The following is a 12,291-nucleotide window of genomic DNA, read 5'->3' on the forward strand; positions in this document are numbered from 1 at the left end:
ACTTTGGGGCTAGATAGGTGGTTATCCATGTGGCTCATCCTCAAGGCTCGGTTCTGGACTCCTTTCTCTTCTCATTCTCCATTCCCATGCCTTAATGATTCCATCCTCTCCCAATCTCACATTCTTTTCCATTCTCATGATTCCTAACTAATATGCAATCCTGGATGCTGAGCTTTCTTGAATGTAAGATTAGTATATCCAATGACCTGAGATTTCTACTTGGATGTACAAAGGCACTTCGAACTCAACACGTCCAAAACTGAGCTGTTTTGTTGCTCCATACCCCCTCAGGTATTGCCCTTGTTGACATGGTCTTGGTGGCTCACCACCACCAACCCTACATTCCAGACCACAGGAAAGGGTGAAGAGGGAGTGGAAGGCAAGCAGCTTCCTTTTACAGGAAGAGACCTGGAATTTGCTCTCATTATTGGTGTTCACTTCCTTTGGCCAGAATTTAGTGCCATGGTTATGCCTCGCTGTAAGAGAGTACATTAATTAGCTATTGCTATGTAACAACCCACCTCAAAACTCAGTGGCTTAAAACAATAACCATTTATTATTGCTCAAAAATCTAAGGATCTGGTCTTACTTGGGTTGACCCATGAGTCTGTTATCAGCTGTGCATCGGGTAGGGAACACTGCTGATCTTAATCGGGCTCTCTTGTATATCTGGGGGCTGGTCGGCCTAGGATTGTCTCAGCTCTCTTCCACATGGTTTCTCATCTTCCAGCAGGGTAGCCTGGGGCTTACTGTCAAGGAATGGAAGGGTTCCAAGAAAGTGTGGAAGTGTATGAAGCCTCGTGAAGTCCAGGCTTGAAACTGGCACAGATCACTCTGCCAGTCTACTGTCCAAAGCAAGTCACGAGGCCAACACTGATTGAAGGGGTGGGGAGAAGGACTCCACCTTTTCATGGAAGAAATTGCAGAGGATATAGATACTGGGAAGGATTAAGAATTGGGGCTATTTTTTTGTAATCAACTTATCACAGGAAGAATTGGGAATTTAGTCTTTATCTGGGTGGCCACGTGCCCAGCTAAAGCTCCGATGGGAATAGGGATAATTTGCAGACTCTGTCTCAGAAGGAATTATAGTTCCCTATTCATCTTCCCTAAGTGGAGGATGTATTCTCAATCTCTTGCCATAAATGATGCTACCATTCTGACAGAATTTCTATTCTTAACTAGTGCATATTTTTAATTCTTCCTTGGCTCTGCTGACCCAGAGATTTACTCCTCGACCTCTTACTCCATAAAACAAATCACATTAAATTGCTTACAAACATACGGAAGTTTCATAATGTAGACTCTGGGTTATTTTACAGGACCCAGCAATGTAGCATTTTTATATAAACCTATTTTATATAAATTTTTATATTTAGAAATATTATTTTTATAGAAGCCTATTTTCTTTTCTCTCTCCTATTCAACTATTTAAAAAATCCCAAACAATAGCTAAGCATTACCCATTCCCCCAAATTCCAGCAGCCCAAATCTGGACTGACATGTCCATCCTGGTATTTTATTACACACTCCTTAAGAACACATGAACATTTTTGAGATTCTTTAATACAGACATATGTTTTACATTTAAATAAACATGCACAGTCATGCCTGAATTTAAAATAACTTCCCCACAAATTGCCTAAAGTGAATAGGGGCTCTTGGGGATTAATAATAGCTTTTGGAGTTTATCATAGGTTTTTAATAACTTTCCATAAACTGCTTAGTTTTTAGATCACAGTACTTGGAAGCTGTTTGGTGTTGAACATAACATCAGCTGTTGGTCTAAAGGACAGAGGCTAACACGGTCGGAGTTCACTGTGGTGGCCATCTTCATTTGTCAGTAGTTGCAGGTTGGAGCCTGAACAGACAATGAAGAACGTGTTATCACCTTGCTTCGAAGCAATTTCAGCACAGAGGCAGGCTGTACCGGGAGAGGTGACCTCTCACTGCCCTTTACTGTGCTTGCACTCTGGATTAAGTAGAATGATCTGGCTTGGCGTTTCTCAATGTGCTCAGTGGCACCAACTGTAAAGCATTTGTTACTTTTCTGTTGCACGGCTTGACAGGATTTCTCAGGAGCTCTAAGTTTCCTATAAATCAGGATGTAATTGTCATCCTGAACTTTGACCTCCCGCCTAATTTTTGAAAAGATGGATGGGAGGACAATCTTGAGTGGGAGGAGGGTGATGATATGCGAGTAGGATTAGAGTTCACACGAGCTCCGAAAGATGCCAAGGTTATTGGGTAAGGTTTTGCGTGTGTGTGCACGCCCGTGTGTGTGCATGTGTAACCACAATTGAAAACGCTGACACTGGGAGCTCTGGAGCAGTTGGTATTTGGGTTGGCACTCACTTTGACTATGTGGAGCCCTAGTGGCGCAGTGGTTAAGAGCTTGGCTGCTAACCAAAAGGTTAGCAGTTCAAATCCACCAGCAACTCCATGGAAACCCTATGGCGCAGTTCTACTCTGTCCTGTAGGGTCACTATGAGTTGGAATCAACTCGCAGCAATGGATTTGGTTTCTGTTTTTTTTTTGACCATGTGGATTTATAAACAGGTAAGAGAGATCAGTGACTATAATTATTTCCTCCATTTTTGTGTGTGGGTCACATGCATAAGATTTTTAAGATTCAGGAATCTTTTTATCTTTTTTTTAAATCCTCTCAAAAACTATATTATGCTTCGGACTACTCAGTCCTAGAAAGGCATACATCCCTTAAGTCATGTTTGGAGACGTAAGCGAAAGCTGCAGTCAGTTTAAATCACTCAAATGCCTTCAGAGCCAGGGAATGAGTAAAGAGGGCTGAGTGTGAAAGCTGTACACAGAGGTGGGAGTTCTTCAAACGGCAAAGTGGACATCTCCTCTAAAACGATCACTGGGCATCAGGTAAAAGACTGTTCCTCCGGTAAAACATTTTTATGGGCCACAGACCTCAGGCTGAAATATAGCTCTAGTGCAGAAAAACATAGGAACAACAGTCCTGCTTTGCTTGGGACTAAAAGTGTTCCTTTCAGTTTTAAAATGGGGAAAGCTGGTAGCCCTAACCTACACCACCAGTGCTCACTGTGGGATGGCAGAATGAAGGGTGCCTAGAGAAGGAATGTTCCAGGCTCAGGGAATCAGTCACCTCCCCAATGGGGAAGTGTGGACGTGAGGAAATACATGGCTACCACGGAAGTTTTCTGGAGGCCATGCTGCTCTCAGCCTCCTGAAGATCGCAACTCTAAGAGATTGCAGATCTGATGTAGCTTACGCTGCTATGCATCATAGTACAACCAGGTCTGCTTCAGATTTTCTCTAAGGACAATTCTAGGAATATCTTGGGATACAGAGTATGCCCAGATGGCTTGAGGCACCAGCCCACACACCAGAGAAGCCTTATACAGAGGGACATTTTGACAGAGGTATAAAGCTACCTTGATACAAAATATATGGGTAGGCCAGGGTTCTCTGGTAGGGTTTTTTGGTGCAATTTCAATTGTTTTCAGTATTAAGCAGGGACATCTCTCTCTTTAAAGCACAAATATTATACATACATTTAAAAACTGTCATGCCTGATAATAGCTAACATCCCTTTTATTGCAGAACTGAGGTGCAGAGAAGTTCAGGGGCTTTCTAGCTGAGGCATGTTTCCCCACGGTGGGCAGATCTTAAGGAGGCACCTCTAAGATTAGAAGCTTGGCTCCTGCTGTTTGGTCTCTGATCTAATACTGGGTCCACACTTTCTTAAACAAAACACCTGCTACCTGGGAACTGGATAGCACCTCTACTCTAAGAGTGAATTATGCCAATCTATTTTCATGGTATGACTTCGCAGTAGAAGAAAGGTGCATGTGTTTTTATAGTTAAGAGCAAGGGCTCTGGTGTCACGTTGGGGTGGGAATCTTATTTTGGTATCTTGCTAGCTGTGTGTGACTGAGGGCCACTTATATCCTAAAGGACTAGGGTGAGGTTTTATTAGATAACGTTTTATTAGATGGCCTGTACACAGTACGGAGCCCTGTGGTACAGTGGTTAAGAGCTTGGCTGCTAACCAAAAGGTCAGCAGTTTGAATCTGCCAGCTGCTCCCTGGAAACCCTATGGGGCAGTTCTACTCCATCCTATAGGGTCGCTATGAGTCAGAATCAACTCGACAGCAACGGATTTGGTTTTGGTTTGGATACACAGGACATCCTCAATAAATATTTCCTTTCTTCCTGATTCCCAAACCAGTATTCCAGGATAAACTTCTAAGTTTACTTCTTAATCCTGGAAAAAGACTGACTACTTCTGCATTTGCTATGACAAACGGAGTTCTATAGAAAAACACATAAAGAATGTTCCATTTATTTGCAGTTTGGCAACAAATCAAGGTGACATCCTTTTGAGTTATTTAACACCAGTAAACATCATCTCAAACTTTATGTTATCAATGACCAACAAGCCTGCCTCAGATCTACTAACATTTTAACATAGCTGCAAAATACCGTAACTAGCAATAATTGGTGCAAAGAGTTAAATAATATGAGGGTACAAAATCCTTCCTAAATTTTAAAATGCTTTCTTCATAATTATCAGCCACACTATTTAGCTTTCGGAGTGCTAAACCACTCCTTAATCTTATTTTACAAACATTTTTGAAAACTCATTGGAATTGCATTGCCTGCTGTGATGACTGATTTCAAGTAATATTATTGTGTGATCTGGAATCTAGACATAACAGGCTCAACTGAGAGTCTGCTGGTCTCCAGAGCGAACGTCAGACTGGAGTTGCTCTTGCTTTTACATTTTAAGGGCAGGGTCTATCTGTTTGTCATAAAATATTTAGAGTTCATAAAAATGGGGAGAAAAATTTTATAGCCTCTTCATATCACAGATGGCATAAAACCTAAGAACGGTTCAGAGGAAAGCAAACACAAACTTAGGACAGGATTCTCTGTGAGTACTGTTATGATCTCTGGCTATTAAATGACACACATTTTAAAATGATCTAAATACAACCAGATATGAGAGATAACGTTTAATATTTTGGACATATAACTTAAAATGTGTGTCCAGGGGAGTTGATCTTTTATAAGAAAGGCAGACTGAATTTAAACATTGTCTACAAAAGTCAGTGTTAATACCATGGGCTTGGTTTAATCAATCAAAAGTAAAAAAAAAAAAACTGCATATTACACTAAGCCAATGCTAAAATCTATCTATAGTATTAAAGTAAAAATAACACCCTTTGTGGTGAAAAAGTCTGTAGGCAATAAAACATTGAGTAATTTTCAAAAAATTATAGTCTTGTATTATACTAATTAAAGCTTACTTTGTTTTAAAGAAAGAGATATTAAACACAGGGAGTCCCTGACTTACAACTGGGTTCTGTTCTGATGACCCCGTCATATGTTGGTTCTGACGTAAGTCGGATATCACATTTTTTTTTAGTAGTATTGCCTTTTATTATCAGTATTGTTATAAATCGCATCTTTGGGGGTTGGCATGAGAATGATAACATCAGCAAATTATGTGCTGCAACACTGTATATAGTACATACGACTAGCGATAAGCTGTACAAAAAAAAAGACAGTCATAAGCGTGGTCTGTCCTAACTTGAACAGGTCGTGAGTCGGGGACTACTGGTACCCAGTTATCTGCCTGTTTTTTTTTTTTCTTCCACTCTAAGGTGGTCTAAATCAGGGGTTGGCAAACAAGGACCAAATCTGGCCACTGCCTGTTTTTGTAAATAAACTTTTATTGAGACACAGCCACACTTATTTATGTATTGTCTGTGGTTCTTTTTGCTACAACCACAGAGTTAAGTACTTGCAAAGGAGACTGTATGGTGTTCTGGCATGCTGGAAAACGTTTTTAATGAGATGAATGGTATAACTGTTATTAAAAAGGGAAAAAAATATCCCCAGGTACTTTGGTTTAAAAGTGGCATTTCCAATATTTAAATGTATTTCTTTAGGATTTCTTTTAACCACTAAAAAACAACAAAAACCACATCTTTGAATCATATATTTAAAATGTTTAAATATTTAGAGGTGAATGACTCACACTTACAAATCCTACTATTTAGCAGTACAGATGTTAATGGCTCCCTAAAGGAGACCAAGCTGTCCGACGTGCCTGTACTGGTGTTAGTGGGAGTTCCCAATATGCCTTGTATCACGATCCTGATATCAGTCAGCACATCAATGTGTTTTTTACACTTCACCACCCACACAGTTCCTCTACCTCCTATAGCTGCACAGCTGAAATAGCCTGAAGGTCAAAGCCAGATGGACTTACCCTTGTCACTGAATATGTTGACCACGACTCGTACAGCTGAATTTACTTCTTCCACCAAAATTATGGAGGAAAACAAAACAAAACTTGATGGGTATCACATCACAACTTTAAGAGGGAAAAGAAGAGAGAAGTAAACTCAAATGTGGTTGAACACAAATGATCAGCTCAGACTTCACTTTCACTAGAAGGTTATTTTTGGCGTGACACAGTTTAATTGTTGAGTAAAGAAGGTTTTAACAGAAAGGATGGCTATGAGAAAGTAATGTCCAGCCAGTATGTAAAATGATAGCTATCTACTGACACAACCATAAAACCATTAGGATATTAACAGATCTGTAGAAACTCCACACGCTAAGCAACTCAACCGCAGAGAAATATTACAGGTTTGAGATGAAAAATTCTCTTTTTAACCTGTGACTGAATTAGACAAGGCTCACTGCACGCAGAGCTATGGAGGCCATCAAGACACAAAGCAAACACGCAGGGTTACCAGAAGTGCACTTATCAGCCACAGTGATTTATTGAGTGCTTTAATAAGACAAGTGTACATCAACTGATCCACAGTCAAAAGTGGCAGGTCCCTAAGAAATTTACAAGCACTTTTAAGTAAATCAAAATACATATTATTTTGTTCAATCCAGCAGTCTTCTGCGTGGGGGACAGAAGGCTAGTGATAAACAGGGTCTCAGTAATGCACAGTGATTCTGATTTAAGCTTTTATACAAAAACTTGTTCCCAGTAGCATGCACCCACCAATAAAGACTTCAGTACAAAAAATTAACCCTAAGCACTACATTTAAGTAGAAACGAGAGATAATTCTGAATTCGTGTTTTCCCGAAGATCACATAAAAGGAAAAGAAAAATCAAAATAAACGAGAAAAAAAAAAAAAAAAAACCACACAGTAATACAAAACTTTGTAAGAAAGCTTTTACTATTACAGGTCCAACATTTTTTGCACTGAAAATAAAAGTTCCCATCCACTCTGAGGTGGGGGTTGGGGGGGAATCCAAATCTTTCAAGTTAAGAAATCAAAAAGGGAATAAAAGGGAGGGGAGGAGTCAGTAGGAGGGGGACAGATGATATACCATCACAAAACAGTTCAAAATCTAATAAAAATAGGAAAATAAGAACCGAGGTCAGGAGGGCGGGCAGGGCTATTGATGCACTTGGTGAATGTGCTTGCACAGGTCCGGCGGGGGGCAGGCAGCGGGCCCCTATGTGGCGTACCTCTTGGTCCACTGTCTGGCCATTCGGTCATGCTCCGCTCTGTTGGTCATGTACTGCGTGGCAATGCTGCCTACCAGAGGGTCAGCTGAAAGGGAAACAGAGTCGGGAGACAGTAAATACCAGCCCTTCTCCTTCCTTTTCTAAGAAGGGGAAGGAAAGGAGTGTCTGGGGAGGAGGACAGGGCTGCTGTTTTCACCCGGACCAGTGTCACTTTAGCTGAACCGATAGCTGAGACCACATTTCACATGAGCTGCCAGGAGAGTCAGCTACTTTTGCTTTTACCTCTCGTCACAGTTCTTGACAAGTCTCATCATCCCTCCCTCTCCCTGTGCCCCCTTTTTAGTAGGTATTTCACTGAGAAAATGCAGGTAAGGTGTGGGAGAGGGAGACTCCAGGGTCCTTGATGCAGATTCCTTGGGAAATACCACAGGCAGAGTCCCTGGAGGGTGCAAATGGTTAATGCGTTTGGCTGCTAACCGAAAAGCTGGAGTCCATCCAGAGGCTCCTTGGAAGAAAGGCCTGGCTATCTACTTCCTGGTGATTTACTTACTTCTGGAGCACACTTCTACTCTGACACACATGGGGTTGCCTGGAGTTGGAATCGACTCAACAGCAACTGGTACAGTATTGGTAATACCACAGCAATGGCAGCACACACGCCCCTCATTACCTGCTCTGAGGAAATATTCACAGCCTCAGCTGAACACAATCAAGCAGCAGCTGTAAGACTTAATGAGCAGGGGAGAGATGGTATACATATTCCTCGAAATTATTTGAGAATATCAAAATCCACATATAATAACTCCTTGCAAAAGTACTGATAGATGTTAATAAAATCTAACACTCACTGATTTACCACATCCTAAAACTTTAACATATTAGCTACACAAATCTCTGGGGGGGTTGACACATAAGGAAAATGAAGTTAAGGAAGAGAAGTCACTTGCCCCAGGCGGAGTGAGAGGTGGAGCAAGGGCCTGAGCCAAGTTCACACGCTTAACCACGGGTTGCTTGGGAGATTGTTCACTACTACCCAGAGAAGAACAACGCGAATGAAGATCAAAGCAATAAAAAAAGAAAAGTAATTTAAGTTCTTGCTGATTCCAGAATCGATCCCTTCCCTCCAAGTATCTAATTTCACTCTTCCTCTGATTTTATTTCCCTGGTTTTTGGTGTTGAGAATGTGAGTGGTTAGAGGAGGTATATAAGAAGGAACCAAAGGGGAAAAGGAAGAGAAAAGCTAGTAAATGCTAAAGTTAAATATAAAAAAGAAAAAGCAAAGAACATGGAAGCGTGCCTGTGCTCTAAGCCCACATTTAACTTGGGAACATTCTGAGACCCTAACCTAGGTAAGACACCCACCATCATACCTTCTTGATATTCAAGGTGTAACAGAAAACACCTTTTAGCTAATGTGCTGAGGCTGATAATAATAAAACCTTTGAAAGCCCACTCAACAAGACCTTGTGTCATGGATTGAATCATGTCCCCCCAAAAATGTGTGTATCAATTTGGCTAGGCCATGATTCCCAGAATTGTGTGGTTGTCCTCCATTTTGTGATTGCAATTTTACGTTAAAGAGGATTACGGTGGGATTGTAACACCACTCTTACCCAGGTCACATCCCTGATCCAATGTAAAGGGAGTTTCCCTGGGGTGTGGCCTGCACCACCTTTTATCTCTCAAGAGATAAAAGGAAAGGGAAGCAAGCAGAGAGTTGAGGACCTCATACCACCAAGAAAGCGCGTCCTTTGGACCTGAGGTTCCTGCGCTGAGATGCTCCCGGAACAAGGGAAGACGGATGACAAGGACCTTCCTCCAGAGCCAACAGAGAAAGCCTTCTCCTGGAGCTGACACCCTGAATTTGGACTTGTAACCTACTAGACTGTGAGAGAATAAATTTATCTTTGTTAAAGCCATCCACTTGTGGTATTTCTGTTACAGCAGCACTAGATGACTAAGACACCTTGCTTCACTTTTCTTGGACGTATGCTAAGCTTCTTATAATTATCCTAGGGAGAGGTCAGCTTCTTATATTTACTCACATCACAAACAATTAATAGAATTCCTGATACATAGGTTTGCTCAAAACTTTTGCCTCTCTACCTACTCTTTGTGATTCTTTTCTTTAATTGCCCAAATGCTGAAACCAAAACTCTACCACTTAAACCAGACCAGCCAGGATTCAAGAAGATTTAAACCAGCAATACTGAATGTACACATAAAACACCTGGGAACTGGCCAAGACACTTTATTATTTTTTTGTATGTGGTGAAAAAAATAATATATTTAAAAAACATATGCCAACCCAACAATTTCTACATGTACAATTCATTGACATTGATTACATTCAAGTTGTGCAACCATTCTGTTCTCCAAGATACAGTTTAAAAAAAAATGTTGTCCTTCAGCTGAGACTAAGTAATAACTTCAGAGTTTAAAGGACCAAAGTAAGTTTTGAGTCACATTTCTCTGCTCTTGACAGAAATCATGCTCCAATTCACGGCAGTCTACAATGCAGAGCCTAGGGTGAAACTTGGGCATCCTCAACAGCTTAATTCTACATCATTCAAGACACACAGAACCTATAACAATGAAACATTCTAAAGGCTCATCTTTACTTCCTAACTTACTAATCGAGGTAAAAAACCAAAAACCAAACCTGTTGCTATTGAATCGATTTCGACTGGTAAAGGATGGGCTTGATGTTAGAAGGGACTCCCTGAGTGGTGCAAATGGTTAACGCATGTGGCTGCTAACTGAAAGGCTGGGGGTGTGAGTCCACCCAGAGGCTCCTTGGAAGAAAGACCTGGTGATCTACATCTGAAAAATCAGCCACTAAAAACCCCATGGAGCACAGTTATAGTCTGGTACTCATGGGGTCGCTCTAAGTTGAAATCAACTCAATGGCAAATGGTTTTTCTAATGTTGGAAGAGCAACCAGTGACATTAATGTTCTACCTCAAATAATATCCTTGGCACAGTGTGGTGTGCTGGGACAAGTCTGTCATTCCAGCTCAAACGAGGTGGAGGGAGGCAGATGAAGGATGAAAAGAAACAGGAAGCTGTGGGATGAGGGAAGGTGTTACATCAAGTGTTAATAGTATTTCAGTTGGGGAAAAGGAGGGGGGAAATTGCAAAAACAAGTTACAGTGATGGTAACATAATTAACATGCATTGTGGGAATTTTTGTTTTGCATGCTTAAATAATTAACATTTCATTTCTTTGGTGCTCCTTTTACCTTTTCAGGTTTGATTTTCAAAAGAAAAATATTTTCCTCCTGTAAAATTATACATGCTAACTATGAAAGCAAAAATAGTAATAATAAAAAAACACCTCTGACAACATACAAGACAAAAAGTTGTAAACGAGTAACATCTGTAAATTTACTCAGAACTACTGTTAACATTCTGATGTGTATCTTCCTGGACGTTTTTTCTACATACACAATTAAAAAAAAAAAAAAGATGAGTTTTCAGCCTGCTTTTCTAGTCTTTTTAAAAATCACTATATGGTGAATAACTTTATATCAGTAATTACTAATCTACATGATTTTTAACATTTACCTGAATTAATAACCAATTTCTTGTTTATAGACATTTGGGTTCTTTCCAATTTTCTGCAATTATAAAAATGTTATGAGGAACATTATTGCATGTGCGTCTCTGCAAATGTATGCAAATCTTATTTTTGTTTATAGTATAAATGAAGCAATAAAATAAAGATATAAAATGAAGGAATTTTAAAATCACGTTATTAACCAAATAGTTCTTAATGCTGAAATGTTTTGCGGAAAAAAACAAAAGTTAGGGCTGCAAGTAACTGACTGGGAACTATGCAATGTAAGTGTAATCAGTAACTGTCACAGTGAATTTAATGGAACAAGACACTCTTTTTGTAGTGTCTCTGTAGTTATGATCCTAAGTAAGGTAGAATTTTGTTACAGTTTCATCTTTCATGGATACAGATATACCAGGAACAAAATAACAATCTCCAAATGTAAATTACTTGACTGGATTTCACTAACAATGTCTTTCTGCAAAGGAAGGACTTCCCATCATTTTGGCTTCTAGACTGTTACTACTTACCCAAATCTTTATTAACTCTCTGGGATTATCATCTATTGGTCTTATTCTTTATTGAAGAAAAACCACAAAGTTCATCAGTGGATAAGTAAATTGAAATCTAAATCTCCTACATTTTCTGCCTTTGTTCAGCAATTATTTGCATTTTTGAAAAGAGGAGGATGTTTATACTGAAAGAATAGGGTTAAATGACTTTAAACATTTAATTTTCCCAAACAGCAGTGTGGCATGTATTAGAGAGGTCTCCCGAGGCAGAGGTCCAGGATGTACAGTGTGGTCAATGTAAAAGCATGGGAGTGGGGGTGGGTATGCAGTACCCTCCCCATCAACCACACTAACTGGACATGAAGCTTTCTCTAAGCCACATCGCCTAATGTATTCAATAAAAATTATGTCATCATTTTTGTTGATAGAATACAAGCCATGAAATACTTGAAGGCCTGAATGAAAGAGTAAGACTGAAGGGTCACTCACTCAGTGATGACAGGCACCATTCTGCCTTCTCCACCCTCTATTGCCCTACACAGTCCCTCACACAACGAGGTTCTATTCAGTAAATGTTTGTTGAGTGAGTAACAATTACTATCTGCAAGTGAGTGAAAGATGATTACACTGAGTACTCTGCCCACCTCCCCTTTTTTTGAGATTTGTGGGGTGTGCACCTTTGATTCTAGACAGGAAAGGCTCAGACAACTCCTACAACTCTATCTC

At 40.1% G+C, this 12,291-nt stretch overlaps 1 protein-coding gene across 2 annotated transcripts in view; it reads right to left on the minus strand.

Annotated features, from left to right (window-relative positions):
- Positions 1–5,458: 5,458 nt before the first annotated feature.
- LOC101347423 (ubiquitin-conjugating enzyme E2 E2) overlaps positions 5,459–12,291 on the minus strand; it is a 105,325-nt gene continuing 98,492 nt past the window's right edge. Inside the window, exons 3-5 of one of the 2 annotated variants that reach the window (XM_023732267.1) lie at positions 7,495–7,579; positions 6,266–6,370; positions 5,459–5,538 (exon numbers count right to left, since the gene is read on the minus strand). In XM_023732267.1, coding sequence (XP_023588035.1) covers positions 6,271–6,370; positions 7,495–7,579 — 185 coding nt within the window. In that variant the 3' untranslated portion in view covers positions 5,459–5,538; positions 6,266–6,270. Of the gene's footprint in view, positions 5,539–5,672; positions 6,371–7,494; positions 7,580–12,291 lie in introns of those variants that run through there. The other variant, XM_023732266.1, reaches the window with a different exon arrangement.

This window comes from Trichechus manatus, unplaced genomic scaffold (assembly GCF_000243295.1).
Source record: "Trichechus manatus latirostris isolate Lorelei unplaced genomic scaffold, TriManLat1.0 scaffold00049, whole genome shotgun sequence".
Classification (NCBI taxonomy): Eukaryota; Metazoa; Chordata; class Mammalia; order Sirenia; family Trichechidae; genus Trichechus; species Trichechus manatus.